Source organism: Nelusetta ayraudi, unplaced genomic scaffold (genome assembly GCF_046127955.1).
Source record: "Nelusetta ayraudi isolate G7.1 ecotype Tasmania unplaced genomic scaffold, CSIRO-AGI_Nayr_v1 ptg000004l, whole genome shotgun sequence".
NCBI lineage: Eukaryota > Metazoa > Chordata > Actinopteri > Tetraodontiformes > Monacanthidae > Nelusetta > Nelusetta ayraudi.
Window position 1 is genome coordinate 8,548,666 of NW_027466054.1, and position 16,473 is coordinate 8,565,138.

Consider the following 16,473-nt stretch of genomic DNA (forward strand, 5'->3'; position numbering starts at 1 on the left):
TTTTGAAGCTGTACATCATTCATTTGGTGATTTAAAAAAAAAAAAAAAAAAAAAGAATCTGAGGATTGATAAATTGTTGGAAGCGTATTTGTGCTGCTTACCTGGTCCCTCAAACTAGTGATATAAATCTGCACAGCCAATAAGCATCCATTCATTTAACTCAGAAGTGAGAATGTTGCTCTTCCTGCTCTGGACTCACCTGGACTCTTACCTAACATCGACATGTGTAAACACAACACGCATGGGCAATGTTGTGATGCGTGTGAACAAGTACACTCTAGATCAGGGTTCAGCAAACTTTTTGACTCGTGGCCCATAATGGGTTCTAAAATTTGACAGAGGGACGGTTTCTCTTAGGAGAAAAATATATATCAAGGGATATGTAGAAAACGTGTTTTAATGTCGATTCAATAATGAACAAAAGTGTTACAAAATATCTGTCTTACCCATGGTATTAACTCTTTATTAAAAATTTTCATGAAATACAGTTATTTCACTACTTACTTACTATTAATCAAGTTCTGTGGGCTGGATTAAAAAGCTTAATGGGCCGCATCTGGACCCTGGGCCATAGTTTACTCATGCCTGCTCTCGACATTGTCCTGAGCCAATTTTCCTGATACTTTAACGGGTGCAGCAAGAACTCACAGCAAAGTCCGAGACGAAACTCCACTGCTGCATGGGCTGGTTGTAGGTGGGCTCGGTCCTGACCAGGGAGAGGGTGAACGTTAGGCTGGGGTGGTCTGCGCACATCACCATGGACGACACGCTGGTTCCTGAAAAACGTGCACAGCTGTTAAACCCCTGATTTAGATTAGCATTTTCTCCTGCCTACAGCTAGCAACGCTTAAAAAAAAATAAAAATAAAATATATGTGTATATATATATATATATATATATATATATGTATATATATATACAAATATTTATAGATTGACCTTCTACATTGTTTCACTTGCTCGCCAACTGTAAACACTGTGGGTTTAAAGTGACATTTGCCGACATGACCTTTGGTACTTTAACACAGGAAGGAACCCCAATGTGGACCTCCAGGGATAGATGAAAAGAGAATATGTGCTGCAGGGTAATCTAATAGCTAGCGGGCGGCTGTGTGGAATGACCACATTGAGCTGCTTCCGGGAGTAAATGCATGTGTGTGGGTGGGAGTGTGCGTTGGAACGCACGATTAGCGTTAGCAGTGTACCTGGATGAGACATAACAAACTGTCCGCGGAAACGAGCCTCTGTTTTGAAGTTGACCACCAGACGTCCCTCCTCGTTGATGCGCATGCTGGTCGGGTACATGGCCCCTGAGGGAGCATAGAGCAAAAGTTTAATAACTACGGATCTGTAGAATACATCATTACGAGGAGGCACAAGGGATCCAAGAACGCACCCTGCAGCTCAGCCTCCGGTGGGCTGCCAATGCCGTCCTGCCAGAGAATGGCCGTGTCATACACAAAGGTGAGTTTGAGCTCCGACTGCAGGTCGAAGTGTTGCCAGCCTCCCACAGCCACCGGGGAGTGGAAGACATAAGACACAAAGAGAGGAACGCGCACGGTGACGTAGGACTGGACCAGGTTCAAGACCTAAGAGGGAGACACACATTGCAAATATTTGTCAGAGGGAATTGTGTGATTGCATCCACAAAAATATAAAAAAACAGAAATCTTTTTTTTTTTTTTTTTTACACTTTTCTGAGGTTTGCATATAATTTATCTTGAGAAACAGTTTCTGAATGTGAGTAAAAGCTGTCTGTGCTTGCTAGCTAGTTAGCTAGCTCACGTAGGTAAAGAGCTCAGTTAGCTCACTAGCAATAGAACAAAAACGTTGTTAAAGAAGAATATAACATTGCATTTCTGTGATTGTCTGTCATTTGTCATTAACATATACATTTTACATTACATTACACAGAATTGAAGTGAATTTGAAGTTTGTGAAAGACAAAAACCGGGGCATGTAATTACAATAATGTAGAAAGAAAAACCTGTATTCTGTATGTATCTGTATTTTCTTTGTGAATTAAAGTGTGTAGGAGTATGTCAGCTTTAGTTTCAGCCTGTATCCTCTCTGTTGAGAATTTTAATATCAATTTTGCCCCTTTGTTTCTGCATTGTCTGTGAAACAAAAAAATCTGCCAATGTTCGATTTTCCCCTCTTTCCGTTGGTCGCACCTGTCCATCTGTGCCTATGGAGCCTCCGCAGTTGTTAAGCAGTTCAGACATGTCATAGTAGCTGGTGAACTCCCAGAGACACGCTTCCAGGTTGAGGTTCCTGTAGAAGCGCAGGGAGTTGGCCGAGCGCATGCCGCCGCTGTACTGGTAGGGCGACGTCTCGCCGATGATCTCAGGGTTCTTTGTGGCGTCGGTGATGAAGCCATGGCCCGTTTGGATCTCGTTGAAGTCCAGCAGGTTGGAGCAGCGGTGGTTGCCCACGCGGGTGCCGTCCGGGCTCAGGGTGAGCTCGAAGTTTGACAGGGGTCTGGTGGAGATCACCGGCAGCATGCCTGGTGGGGGTGAAACGTCAACTTATCAACTACCTGGTTGTGGACCTTTGGTAATGATCATCAGTGCTTAGTCTGTACCGTCCATGTGCGGCATGTTCACAGTGAGCTTGATGAGGTTGGGGAAGTCCGGGTCGTCGGGACCTGTGTAGCGGATCTTAGCGGAGAACGGTTCCGCGCCAACCGTCCCTGGGACACGAGGCTGACACATGCCTGCCAAAAATTAGAATCAGGTTGAATAAACACAAAAAAAAAAGGTCTGAAAAGTGTGAACGTGCGACTTCTCCGCCAGTCTCACCCTCCTCCTCGCTGATGACGACGATGGGGCTGGACAGCTCCAGGCCGCTATCGCCGTTGGCATTAAAAGCCCGGGCGGCACACTGGACCCTGGATCCCGCCTGGAAGTAGATGGAGTCCAGAGTGATGGACTTGGTGTTGGTGAAGAAGGTGTTGGTGTCCACTTCCCTCATGGGGCTGGTCACCCCATCAGAGCCGGTGGGAGCGCTGATGAGCCAGCGGTACTGCGTGAGCGTGTCGTTGATGTTCTCCACGGAGCAGATGGAGCCCGTTTTGTCAAAGTCGTGGTACTTGGGGTTGCAGGCCTGCAGGACAAGTTGGTGCGAGTGATGACAAAGTATCCAAAGTGTGTGTATACGTGTATATCTGAGTGGTTCAAAAAAAAGATGCACACTCACCGTCACACACACGACCGGGTATCCGTTGGATGGGTGGGGCTTATCTTTGGTTTTAGTCGTGTCATCGTACATGAGCAAAGACACCACTTGTGGCACCGCCGGGAAGGTGACGTCCGCCACGCTGTCCATCTCCTCAATGTATACAATGGCCTTGTTCATCTGGCCACAGAGGGACCAAAAACAGAAAACAATTTTCTTTAAACATTATTTCAGCTTCCTAAATTTGATGTATTGATAATACTAATGAAAAAGGTCCATTCACTGGGTCAATACATCCTCACTCAGACATCACTTTTTGGCTGGTACATTTTGACTTACTGCAGTTGCAAAGTAGATTTTTTCTTTTCTGATGTACTTCATCACAAGTGTATATGCTTGCATATGAATACAGAATGCATGCACTTTGCCATGTTTTTGCACTAGTACAATGATACAATCCGAGCAGTTTGTGTATCACATTCTTCATTATGTACACATCTTACTTATAGTTTGTATCCCTTTGGTTATTTTACAACTTTTTCAACATTTTCAACCCTGATAAATGTAAATCTATGCCATTGACTTCTTTAGCCTCCAATGTGAGAACTTCAACACTTTTACGGGATCAGTGAAGCTTTATCGTTGCTGACCAGTGCTTCTCATGAACTCACATTTTGGTCCACCCACTATACAATCCGGTAGCAAACAGCCTATTATGGACTATTATAAGTGTCGTCAAGTGTTAGGCCGGTGTGTCCCACTTCTGTTTATAGGCGTGTCCACTGGCTGTGCTGGGACATTCCCCTCAGCATCTCATTCCGGAGGGAGAAGCTTTTTATAAGTCCGTGTACTTCAGGCGCGCTGACAGCAATGCCAGCTGCTGCCTGGCTATTTAAACTCAGACCGACCTGACACAGCGCACGCTCACGTGTGTGGGACTTCGCGGCACTGTGCGTGCACGCACGCATACGGGGCATCGACTGCGAGTCACCTGTATTTCTGCCACCATGTTGTCGTCGGGCTTCATGTGGACGGTGAAGGCCTCTCTCATTTCCCTCTCGCCGTCATACAGGACCTCGATCTCCACAGAGTGTTGCTCGTCACCCGCCTTGAACTCAACATCTGACACACGGTGGCAAATCAATTAGCCACGCATGCAGACGTGTACTGCAGGGGACCCGTTGGGTCACCAAGTCACGCTACGATACCTTGTGACAGCGGGTTGTAGTCGTCTCCCGAGGTCGCAGAGCCGTCCTTGGTGTGCACCCTCACCACGGACCCCTTGGAAGTGTCGCCCAGGCGCAGAATTGGGATTTTCACCACAGCCACGTCGCCTTTGATCTGAGGCTCGCGGACGCTGTACTTGATCTCAGAGAAACGGATGATGGGCTCTAGAGTAGAAGATTTTTTTTTAAAATTATTTTAATGAAAGATTGGTAGAGCGATGATTCTGTTTTCTTTGGTAAGCTGCGGTTAAATACTTAATTTATTAATATGATGGCTCAGCAATTAATTATTAAGCTGAGCCGGAGCATTTAAACCTCATTCATAGCCACAGATTTCAACAAGTGGTGCAATACTGCTGACTTACATTCAGATCCGATACCAGCAAAAACCAAAGGCGGATACTTTCTTTTTGCTTTTGACCAAGAACCGGTTGTATCAAATCTGAATTACACAATAAGGAAGGGCAAGATATTCATACTTCAATCATAAAAGGGATACGTCTGGTATCCTAAGTATCAATACATACAGTACGACACTCCACACAACATTATCACCAATGGCATTTTGAATCAAGAGATGAACATTTATGCAGGTCACTTTTTAGATTTTCAGTTGTTGATATTAGGGCGGCCCTCTGTCAGTGGTTTCTCTCCAGGCTTCCTTCCACAGTCCAGAACATGCATGTGAGGTGAACTGGAAACTCTAAATTGTCAGTAGGTGGGAGTGCGACTTGTTGTTTGTCTTTGTTTGTCTCTATGTTGCCCTGCGGTGAACTGGCGACTTGTCCAGGATGTCGCCCTGCCTTCGCCCTATGACAGCTGGAATCGGCTCCAGCAGACTCCCACAACCCTGAGTTCAGGAAGAAGCGGGTATTGAATATAGATGGGTGGATGGATGATACTGATTACATACTGTCTTTCTCGTCCGTGACCATGATCAGTGCCTCCTTCTGCTCCCCGATCGATGCCCCGTAGCTGGGCTTGCTTTTGGGAGTGCCTAGAACGAGGCGGAACTCCTCGTCCTCCTCGTGGACGGAGTCGTCCATCAGGCTGACCACGCAGGGCTTCTCCGTCTCGCCTGCACGGCAGCACAGACGGTGCCCTCGGGGTTAATGCCGCAGGACTGTCAAGAGGCAGGAGGAGAGATCTGCGGAGGGCAGGGCTCACCTGGCAGGAAGGTGACGACAGATGCGTCGGTGTTGGGCCTTTCAGCGTAGTCCATCATGACCTGGGCGGTGCCTTGGCGGGTGTAACAGCGCACCGTGGACCTGATGCTGATGTCACCGCTGCGGTAAATTATGGCCGTGACCTCCCCGTCGGACTCGTCCACCTTGTAGCTACCTTCCTTGAACTGGACCTTTGGTACTGCGGAGACAGCAGACGTGTGAAAGAATCCAGTCAACTATTCATTACTACTTGTAATTACTGTGAATTATGATGTTTTTTTGTTGGTTTACATAAGGCAGATAGTGAGACGCAGGTGTGTTTAAAAAATGCACACAAAAAAACATTAAATCACAATTCATCTTAATCTCAAATTTACAGGTGCTTTGTGCAAAATTTGGCTTGATTTACGATTTTTATATTGGTAAAAGCTTAACAAACTGCCCATGAATACATTATTTTTTTTACATGTACATATGAAGCTACGTAGAGCAAGGTTCTTGCTCCTAGTTAGCAACCATCTTGCACCATCTTGCAATCTACTGCCCTAAATACAAAACACGCTGTCAGGCGGGCTTCCTTAAATCCCGGGATTAAAAATTGTTCAGACTGGACCTTTAATCTTCCTCACAAATCTCAAATTTTCTGGGTCATCCAGTTTTTACTAGAACCGACACTCACCGTCAGTGACTGTGTCGTTGATGGTGATGGTGGTCTTGCTTGGTTCCCCCAGCACAGCGTTCATGGGCATCTGCAGCACAAGGTCAAAGGTCTCAGGTCCCTCAAGCTCCGGCTGACCCAGGTCATCCAGGATGGTCACCCTAAATGTCTGCATTGTCACTCCGGGCGCAAAGTCGAGGTTGCGACTGATGCCGACGTAGTCGAGTCCGGCTGTGGGACGGACGTGGAAATGGTGAGTCGTTGCCGTGGCATAAAAAGTCTTGACTAAACACGTCAGACCGTCAGTTTACCTTCTGCGGACACAGGCTCGTTCTTCCTGGATCGCACCGTGACTGTGGCCGTCTTGGACAGATCTGTCCCGGTTCTCCACACCTTGACCTCCACGTAGCCTGAACTCTCGTCCACTAAATACTCGGGTTCACCAAAATACAGAGCAGGCTCTGTGGGAAAGGAAAGTGTAATGAGTGTGTAATTACAAACTGAGGCTCGATCTTGATAAAGAATCTGCAGAGCTTCCAAAACGTAGCATCGAATGCAGCTATCACCACGTTAACCTCATCAAGATGTAGTCCGACTTGTAGTCCGCAGAAACAACGGCCTCTTTGTTAGAACAGAGAAAGATTTGTCTCCAGCAGGGTATTTGGATGTTGGTGCAATATGCAGACGACACAATTTACAGCTTTGTGATCAGGCTTTGGTGACAAATTGGCTTGAATAACTGAGCATTTAGGTCTGAACGCAGGAAGAACGCTGTCATCCCTCTCATCTTGTCCTCACTCAACCTTCCCCCTGCACCTATTTGAGTTCAAACATCTTGGTCAGAACTCCGTGCCAGCAGTCTTGGATTAGGGTGGGTTGGAGTTGGGGGAACACCTGAAAATAGGTCACGCTTTTGTGCGCTTTGATTGAAGGGTTGTTCCTTTTGTTTTTTTTCTGATGATGGAGCAGCTGATAAACGGTACTGGCAGAGACGAAGTGGCAACCCTCCGCTTTGCAAAAAGGCAGAGGGCAGGAATTCAGTCTCCTGTCCATTCATCTCTCCTCACTTCCCAATCAAGTGTGTTCTCATGGCGCTGCGTCCAGACCCTGTGCACTGAGAGATCAGCAGATTGAGGAGCAAGATCAGGCCTGGAGCCTTTTGGCACTACAAGCTATAGCCATGAACAGAGACGTGGAACAGAGGCAGATAAATCAAAGTGACTAGTATGCAAATAGATTGTTCCAGGAGAGGACATTTATCTTGGGAATAATAGTCCCGATGATGATAAGGTCACGTGACACTTATCTGGGTCATCTGAGAAGACTTGACGATGATAAATGTTGCAATAAAATGTTTACCTGTGACATTCAGTAAATGAAATAGATAAAACATACTTTTTAGCTTATGTAAATGTTCTGCCGGAATGTTTCATGTTTAATGGGGCACTTTGGTTCCTCTCTGTTACTCTCCAGTCTGACTGACGCTGTGACAGACTACTGACACATAAGAGGAATCTTTTGGCACGCTCTCAATGCTTTTAAGCTTTCAGCTATTTAATACCAAGGTGGAGGAGGAGTACGACGGTGGTGGTGGGAGGTTGCCAGCCAACATGGCAACCCCTAAAGATCAGGGGAGGAGCCGGGAGGGAGAGGCAGATAAATACAGTAACAATAGAGGCTGGCTGCTGGAGAGAGTCCAAGTATGAGTTTACTCAGGCGAGCAGATGGTTTTTACACACACCCACGAGCGCGCGCATACACACACACACACACACACACACACACACACACACACACACACACACACACACAAACACACACACACACATAGATTCAGATTTATGGTGGGGTGTCATTCAGGACCCACCAAGAAGTGCACCACAACAATGGAGCTTTACACTGAGAAGGTCTTCTCTTGTCTGTTCACATGTCTGGGAATGCACGCTGATCATTTATACATAAAGTTCACTTGTACTCCTTTTCCACACTGGCTGGCTGGGGATGGGGATGGTAGTGGTAGTGGAGGGGAGAGGTGTCTGTCACTGGGGTCGGTCCAAGTAAGTCCAGGAAATTGGGCCCGCAGAAAGGCTGGACATGTCGGAGAGGAATGTGAAGGAAGGACAAAAAAACAAAACAAAACAAAAAGAGAAGGAGGGCCTCTGGGACTTTTAAGAGTGACAAATTTGTTAACCATCGTCGTCTTCTTTCCACGCATCAAACCAGTGACAGCTGTGATTTACGCCCCACCCAGCTGAGGTGTTGCACGTTTGCATACTTTCACAGAAAAAAAGGGCAACTGCGCCCCGAGGCCCGTCAAACCAGGGAAGAAGTGAAAACAACATGCCGGCCATTTGAATTCCTAGCACAATAGCTCCCTGCCACACTCTGCCTCCCCCACCTGCCTTTTTAGACTGAGCAGACAAAGGGATGCCCTCAGTTTCCCCCTGAGCTCCTTCCTCTGAATGCCAACGAGGGCCGAGGTCGTCTGAGGTTTGAGGTCTTTTTATCTGTCAGACGGGACCCAGGGACGCCTCCATTCGGCTTTTCAACACCTACCTGCAACATCACTGGGCCCTGCTAGATAACAGACGATGTTGGAGATCTGTTCATAGTTTAAAGAGTGTCTTAGGCTTTTTTGGAGACTGTTCTAGTGACGCCTGGGGCACTTTTCGTAGTGAATGGTGGTCAATGGGGTAAATAGGGTCACACTGGTCACACTTTATGGTGCCAGTGTTTCATTATCTCTCTTTTTTTTTTTTTTACAAACAGCCTACAACTCCAAGTTAAATCCCACAGACAAATGTAGATTTAAGAAGTACTGTATATGATAACAAAGCTTACAGACAGTAATGCTATGGCACATTCTTGAGTTGGTGTTTGGTCTTTCGGCCTAATGTATGTCGAATGACAAACTTCCTTTTGTCCTTATGGTTACAACCAAGATCTGTAGAGTAGCATTGCTGAAAAGACACAACACCTCCAACGGAAGTTGAGAGGGGCTTCTACTAAAAGATCTAAGCCTTTGCACATGATGTGCACTGACACAGCAACGACTCTAAGCTTTGTCCACTCACCATCATCGCTGTCTGCCAAGATGGTGACTTTAGCAGAGGGGAATTTGGCCCCCACCTGGCCACCCATGGCCATTTTGAGACTGACATTGAAGCTCTCCTCCTCCTCGTACAGCGAATCATCGATGATAATGATGCGGCAGAACTTCTCTCGCTCGTCCTTGTCAAAGCGCAGAATGCTGGTGTGGTCCTCCGGTCTAGTGATGTAATCGGAGTAGGACAGCACAGTGCTGGGTATGGTGCCTGTGGCAGTGGCTGTGGACGGCGAAACACAGAAAACCAGGCATTTATTTTGAGCATGGATTGCTTTGCATTCCATTTACAAGTTAAAAACCATTTACACGTTCTCTTGGGTTTCTTTTAAACTTTGATGGGCAGCACTGAGTCACAGGTTCCGCTCACCTTGTTGAGTGTAGCAAACAACCATGAGCTCCTGACTGGCGTCTCCTGAACGCCGTACTGGAATCAGCAGCTCTCCAACGTCTTCCTCAATCTTGAACTCCGCTTGAGGGATGAAGACAGTCGATTCTGTTTTGGAAGAGAAATACAAAGGATGAGTAACAGAATATTACTTTATAACAAAAGAAACAGAAAAAATATGTATGTGAGAAACCACCACCAATTTTTTTTACCATCTCCTGGATCCACAATCTCCACTGTAGTGGTGTCTGGAAACTCCAGCACAGCCATGACTGGGTCTGAGAGCTGAATCTGGAAAGTCTCTGAGGTCTCGAACTCCTGGTCTGTGAATATCTTCACCTTCCAGGTTGCTGTAGTCTGGCCGGGATTGAACTGGACCTGTTTCTGGGCCTTCCCACGGAAGTCTTTGTCATGCACAGCTGTTCCGTCTACTGTACCAATGCCTAAGAAAGACAGATACAAACAAAAAAGTTCAGTTGTTCTTCTTGACTGCTCCTAAGGTATCTCATTGGTGCCTACATAACATGCATATACATTGTTCTAGTTTTTTTTTTTATTATTCTTTTTTTAATGAGCATACAACACAGATGTGAGTACAATGCAGAAGAGTTCAGAGACAATGCAGGAGTTTTGTTGCTGCTAAACTGATAAGGAGAAGGTGCCTTCGAGGCCAGCAGCCAGGAGGCATGAGATCAGTCATGGGGTCAAGCAAATAACAGTCTTAACCTGTGGCTGATAAATAGGTTATAGCAGCTTTAGCAACCAAAATAAAAGTCTATAGGGATTTATATAACTAGCAATGCACATGTTTGCACAGTGATTACATTGTAACAATGGGCTGTTGTTGCACTACCTGCACTACATGCAGTATTGTCCTACCTGTAATTTGTTCCAGTTTTTTACTTCTGTAAATCTTATTCTTGAAATGCTTAGTTTGCGTGAGTACTACTAGTCTAATCATCGTTCCTTGTTTGCGTTTGTAAACTTAGGCAATAAAGTTGATTACGATTCTGACGTTAATTATTAACTCTGCTCACATGATTTAATTTTGCTCACAGCATTCTGAGCTGATATTTTATAGCGGAGCTGCCCTTCAGAATGGCACATAAATAACATGATACAATCAGAGAAAAAAGACAGAGGGGGCAGTTAGTCACTGCTAAATTGTCAGTTTAATAAGGGCACAGCATGCAGTGCAATCATCCTTCAAATCAGCTTACGAGAGAATGGATATGAATTTCTAATGTCTTGACTAGGTGACTAAAAGTTTCTGTTTCTGTTGTGAAAGATGTCTAAAACAACAACATTAACCAAATAAAGCACAACCCATTATCTTAACTGAGCATCAAATATGTTAAACAACAACCAAATGGCTGTCAACACTTACTGACAAAGGACGTTTCGCCCAGATAGCCTCTGCGTTTCAGTGTCACCTCCAGGAATTTGGCATCCTCATCCACAAGGTAGAATTCCTTTTCTAGCGAGATCCAGGCCCAGTTGAGTCTGAACGGCTGAGGCTTCAGTTTGTTCCCACCTAGAAGATAAAAAAAAATCTGTTACTGCTACAGACATGATAATTGCTTCAGGCCTGAGAAACACTTTCCTCTTTCGCTGGTGATTCTTGCCAACCTCTTCATGATGCACTCTCATTTCTCATTCTCAACCCTCACTGATCTGGGATGACAGGTGACCCACTCTCTCCCGCCTCTTTTGAGTTCCATTGGCAATTTCTCATCATGTTGCTACAGCATGAATTGTTTGATTTGGGCTGCAAACAAAATGATTCGGATAGACTACCATCTGGGTGACCTCTCTTGTACATTACAAACATCACAAACCAAGCAACAATAAAAACCACCATAAACTGGGAGTTACCTTCCACTGATCCACAAACCTAAAACCAATCCCTTATTCCTAATCCATACCATCTCATGACTCATGTAATCCCACAAACTGTCACATCAGTTCTGGTCATTGGCTTTATACAGGCTGCTTTGGAGATATTCAAGAGGATGGGGTATGCTGCATGTTTTGGTTTTTTGAACAACAGTGGACCCAATGGCCTCAGAGTCTTATCCTTCAGAGAGATGAGCCCGATGACCTGTGACTTTTGATGTGAGATGGGTCAGACTCAGAGGGTTGGTTGGATCGGGGAATTTAGGTAGGGCACCCTCTTTAGTCTCACACGGCTGCTCACACTGACAGCCGCCCTGGTGACCTGACTCTGCTAAAGACGCTTAGAGGAGCGAGGGAACCTCACTGGGTCTGAAGAAACATTTGGCAGTTTGCAGTAGAGCAGTCTGTTCTTTACCAGAAGAGCTATTTTTTAGTGGATGGACTGCATGTAAAAAAAAAACAACCAAAAAAACACAAAAATAGGCCGAACGCTGTGACTGTGAAGGAGGCAAGAAAAGCCTTGAGAATACAAATAGGAAATGCTTCTGCCAATCCACACAATAAACCAGCATTGAGCTCAGCTTCGCCTCACTGAGAGGCTGCCGTCTTTATGCTCTGTGACTTGGGAGAATGAAAACATTAGGGGGTTGAGTGTGGGCATTCAGCATGGGAAGGGGGCCACTTCCTCAAAACCCACATGTCACAACTGTGAAGCCAAACCAGGTTAAATCAAACTAACAATGGCAAAGACGCAGAGGCACGTTCAGATGGAACTGATAGGGACAAGTGGGTTTTCTTGGAGGCACCTCAGGTTTCCTTGTAGAAAATTAAAGCTCAGAGGGATCAGCCCATTGGTAAATGGTGTAGTGAAGTATGATACTGGTGAAAGGAGACTGGAACAAAGATTTCTCTGTTTAGAATTCCAAAAAGTTCCAAAGAATATATGCATTTAAAAATAGTTCAATTCTTGGATTATATTCAGAAAAAAAAAAACAAGGACAACATATAAACTGATTAGCCTTTTTCACAGTACGCTGTATGTTAATTGTGGAAACAGAAACCAAACATATTTTTTCTTTTTCTGGGAAGGCGAAGAGAAATTCCCACTAATTTGACAATGAGGACAGAGGCAGCTTTAAGTTTTTTTTACACACTACCGTATATCAGACTTCAAACTACTTCAGCAATGATTAATTTCTTCTTTTTTTGGAGCTTATAAGTGAGTCTACAAATTGAGTCATTTTTATTTACTTCATTTTATGTGAGTGAACCTTAGTCCTGTTGTTTCAGACGACAGGACCAAGGACACCAGTGAAGAAACATCTGCCATCGTCCATGTCATGCCCCTTCTACTGTGTGGCCAACAGGTGCAGTTTCTTTGCTGTAAAAGGGGTGAAGGTAGTCATTTTTGTCTAGAATTGCTGCTCTTAGGGTTGTTGTTCCCAGTTATTCTGATAAAGCTGGTTATTCAAAGTATATCAGCTGTTATAATTTAAAAAGGCACACAAAGACAAAATTGAATAGGTTCACTGTGTGTCGATCTGAGGAACGATGTCGAGACTATTGATCAAAAATCACTTGCTTACTTTGATTGTGCCATGAAATCCCCCTTCCCGCCACTCTACCAGAGGGGTCAACGTGCGGCAGAGTGACAGCTGTACACCCCTCCCCCCAAACCTCCATGTCGCCCTTCCTCTCTGCATGGGCTTTGTTCATAGAGGGAAGGGACAACTGAGGAGGACAGCAGGCCACAGTCTGGGTGGGCCAAATCTACAACCATGGCATGCTTGCTCGCCTGCCTCCATATTGTCGAAACCAGCGTTATCAAGGGGATTCCCATTTTTATCCCCACTGAATTCTTACTGCAAACGGCAGTATTGGTATATAAGGTAATTGGTATATTATTAGTTAATAAGATTGTAGACCTCCAGGACTTAAAAATAAATAAATAAATAAAAACAGCACAGGAAATTTATTTTAAAATGTATTTTTTTTTTTTTTTAACATTTTTTAAAATGGAGAAGAATGAAAGAATGACTTCAAAATTGTATTCCAATATGATTAATAGCCACAGTTTTATGATAAATTCTTCCCAGATTTCCAATTACTTTTTAACCTATAAAATATGTGTGGCACATTTAAGTATTTTGTGCAATTCTCCAAAAGGAGCCACCACATTCAAATAAAGGAAATCCATAAAATGAAAATGACATAAAAGTTATGTCAAGTATCCAATGGCCTGCTTTAACTACAAGCGGACATTCTAGGCTTGACTTTCTGCACATCAGCTTCCCCTGAAAGCACATTCTTCATCAGCTCATATTTACACATTAGTGCTGCCAACACCATACATAGATGCAGTGGGGATAGTGGGCCATGCTTGAGATATGATTGGAGTGTAAGGTCAGTATGAGGCTTTAACGTTAGCCAGCGTGATGCAAGGAAGAGCAACCTGCTAAGAATATCCTCATCAAATGACAAGCATTACCGTTTCCTCATTTATCATACTCTGGATATAGTCAGCTATGCTTTGCACTTAAACAGCAGCATTAGATGGAGCTCTGTGTGGATGGGTATCTAAGGAGTTGTTTCAAACAAAATAATGTCTCATTTCATTTTTGCTGTTCATTTGAAATCTTAAGCAACTTGGATGTAAAAATAAACCACTCCAACTGCGATAACAGCTACTTCCTCCTTGCATTCTTGGTATTCATGTATGGAATGCAGCACGATTAAATATTAATAACCGTTATCATCCTTTCCGGGTGGCAGCGCGGTGTGTAAGTCGACACGATGCACTGGCTCCTAATGTGATACTTCCTATTGCCTGAATACCTAATTCAGTTCATTCAAGTGAACACATCCAAAAGCCAATTTGACAAAATTGGGTGCAGCCTTTTTTTTAACCTTAATGTCAGCATTTTGAACAAATATAAAAAAATAAATAAAAAGAAATCAAGGAATACAAGGAATTTAGTATGTGTCACATACTTGGTGAATAAAGTTGATTCTGATTCTCATCCGCTACGTGATGTATGTAAAAGTTTCAGCTGAAGTCACTTGGAATTGTTCTTCAGAACCTTAGACAATTCAACTTTACTCTCAGATCAGCCAATAGGAAAGTTTTTATGTACACCTAAAAACTGTAAGCAGCAGCTCTGATGTCACACTAATGGACCACTTGCAGAAAATTATACGTGAGAAAGCTTTACACATTAAAAAAAAAAGAAAAAAGCCCCAGCTAATGCTTACGCCACAGACAATCTTGAGTGATGCCACTTTGCAAATGCCTCAATGTTAAAGCTAACTTTTACAGATATCTGATAAAAGTTTAAATACTTCACTTTGCACCAAATATTCTTGGGCCGATCAAACGAGGGCTGGTAAAAGAGAAATAGGAAAAAGGGCTGACAGCTTGGTCGGGGACAGCAATAGCATTGCCATATGAGAGCAGATAAGAATAACCTCTGTGGCCATACATCATAACTCAGGACCCAAGCAACCCTCCAGCCACCATAAATCAGCTGTGAAGGGAGGAAAAAAGGCCTGAACAAATTAAACTGGGCGACGCCAGGATTTATATCCCTGACTGATTGACGAAACCAAACAATATGAGAAAAAGTTGGGGGAATGGTTGAGAGGTAGAAATATGAAAACCCCAAAAGAAATACAATGGTAATAGTGTTAAAACAACTTGGAAAGGGGTAGGGCAGGGTAGGGGAATCATAAACAGCAGAGGGCTTTGACCGGTGGCTCCCAGGGGGCCATGACTGACTGTGGCACCATTAGCCAGTAAATCTCCTGCCGACTGTTGACATGGGTGACAAGTCAGATCCCAAAACACAGTTAGGAAATCTGGGTGTCGGCTGGCTGTGTCGGTCTGTGAGCAGTCATCCTGTACTGGCAGAGGACACCCACTTTTCATGTGGAAAATTCACGTGAGATAAAACTCAACACACACACACACATATTTTCTTGCTTTCTAGGTTCAATTTCCATGGAAACCTCAAGGGAAGCGTCCCACCAGAACACAGTGGAAGTCTGTAGGTTATCTGGCTATCTGGGATTGGGTTGGATTTCTGTGGCGCTGCGAGAGGGGTACACTCTGAAAGGGGATCCCCCTGGATCCTTCCCTGTCTCTCTCTTACACACACACACACTCACACAAACACCTGTCTGCTTGGGATACCACTTCACTTCCAGGCCCTGTTCTGTCTGGAGTCTGGAGGCTCCAAGGAAGTGCATTCCTCTCACTGCTATGAGTGATCGCATATCGGTCGAGCCACCGGGGTCTATGATCCCTATAACCTGGTGTGGAAGACTTTATTGTTTCCCTTGGGGGGAAAAACCCCAGCACAGATTGATTTAACCTATTCAATTGCAGAGTCTCTCTTTTCCGTCTTTCTTCTCAAGCATAGTCTCATTAGTTCTTCTGTGAAATTTGAAGCTACCGTGCACATACGATTGGCACAAGAAGGCGGTTACCAGAGGACAATCAACAAGACATCCTCAACATATTAGGATGATCTACTACCCTTGTGCTAAGACATTATGTCTGCATAAGCAGAAATAGCTCTTTCAAACTTTGACACCCGGAATATTTCTTTTCTGACCTTGTGGCTCAGTAGATCGTGGCGGATGTACAGGGATGTAAGCAAGATGGGTATCAACTTGTAAGAACAGGCATTTATTGCTCCAGTATTCCAAATATTGAATAGCTAGAGGGTGTTTCTGACCTGGCCTGTTGCTGCAGATTTTTTCTCCTTTCTCAGCACACAATTCCCAGCAGACATAGTGACCCAAGCTGAACTGCAGTTTGTGTTTACGGTCACTGCCACACAAAGCAAGACTGGTTGTTTT

The 16,473-nt window shown here is 44.6% G+C and overlaps 1 protein-coding gene across 1 annotated transcript in view; it reads right to left on the bottom strand.

Moving 5' to 3' along the window:
- The window catches only part of frem3 (Fras1 related extracellular matrix 3), a 28,451-nt gene that overhangs the window by 3,893 nt on the left and 8,085 nt on the right, over positions 1–16,473 (bottom strand). The window contains exons 3-19 of the mRNA XM_076032944.1: positions 11,105–11,251; positions 9,930–10,160; positions 9,700–9,825; positions 9,301–9,552; positions 6,538–6,687; positions 6,248–6,457; positions 5,570–5,767; positions 5,316–5,480; positions 4,385–4,567; positions 4,168–4,298; positions 3,198–3,356; positions 2,801–3,104; positions 2,584–2,715; positions 2,174–2,505; positions 1,396–1,588; positions 1,205–1,309; positions 649–776 (exon numbers count right to left, since the gene is read on the bottom strand). Of these exons, the coding sequence (XP_075889059.1) occupies positions 649–776; positions 1,205–1,309; positions 1,396–1,588; positions 2,174–2,505; positions 2,584–2,715; positions 2,801–3,104; positions 3,198–3,356; positions 4,168–4,298; positions 4,385–4,567; positions 5,316–5,480; positions 5,570–5,767; positions 6,248–6,457; positions 6,538–6,687; positions 9,301–9,552; positions 9,700–9,825; positions 9,930–10,160; positions 11,105–11,251 (3,146 nt within the window). The remainder of the gene's footprint in view (positions 1–648; positions 777–1,204; positions 1,310–1,395; positions 1,589–2,173; positions 2,506–2,583; positions 2,716–2,800; positions 3,105–3,197; positions 3,357–4,167; positions 4,299–4,384; positions 4,568–5,315; positions 5,481–5,569; positions 5,768–6,247; positions 6,458–6,537; positions 6,688–9,300; positions 9,553–9,699; positions 9,826–9,929; positions 10,161–11,104; positions 11,252–16,473) is intronic.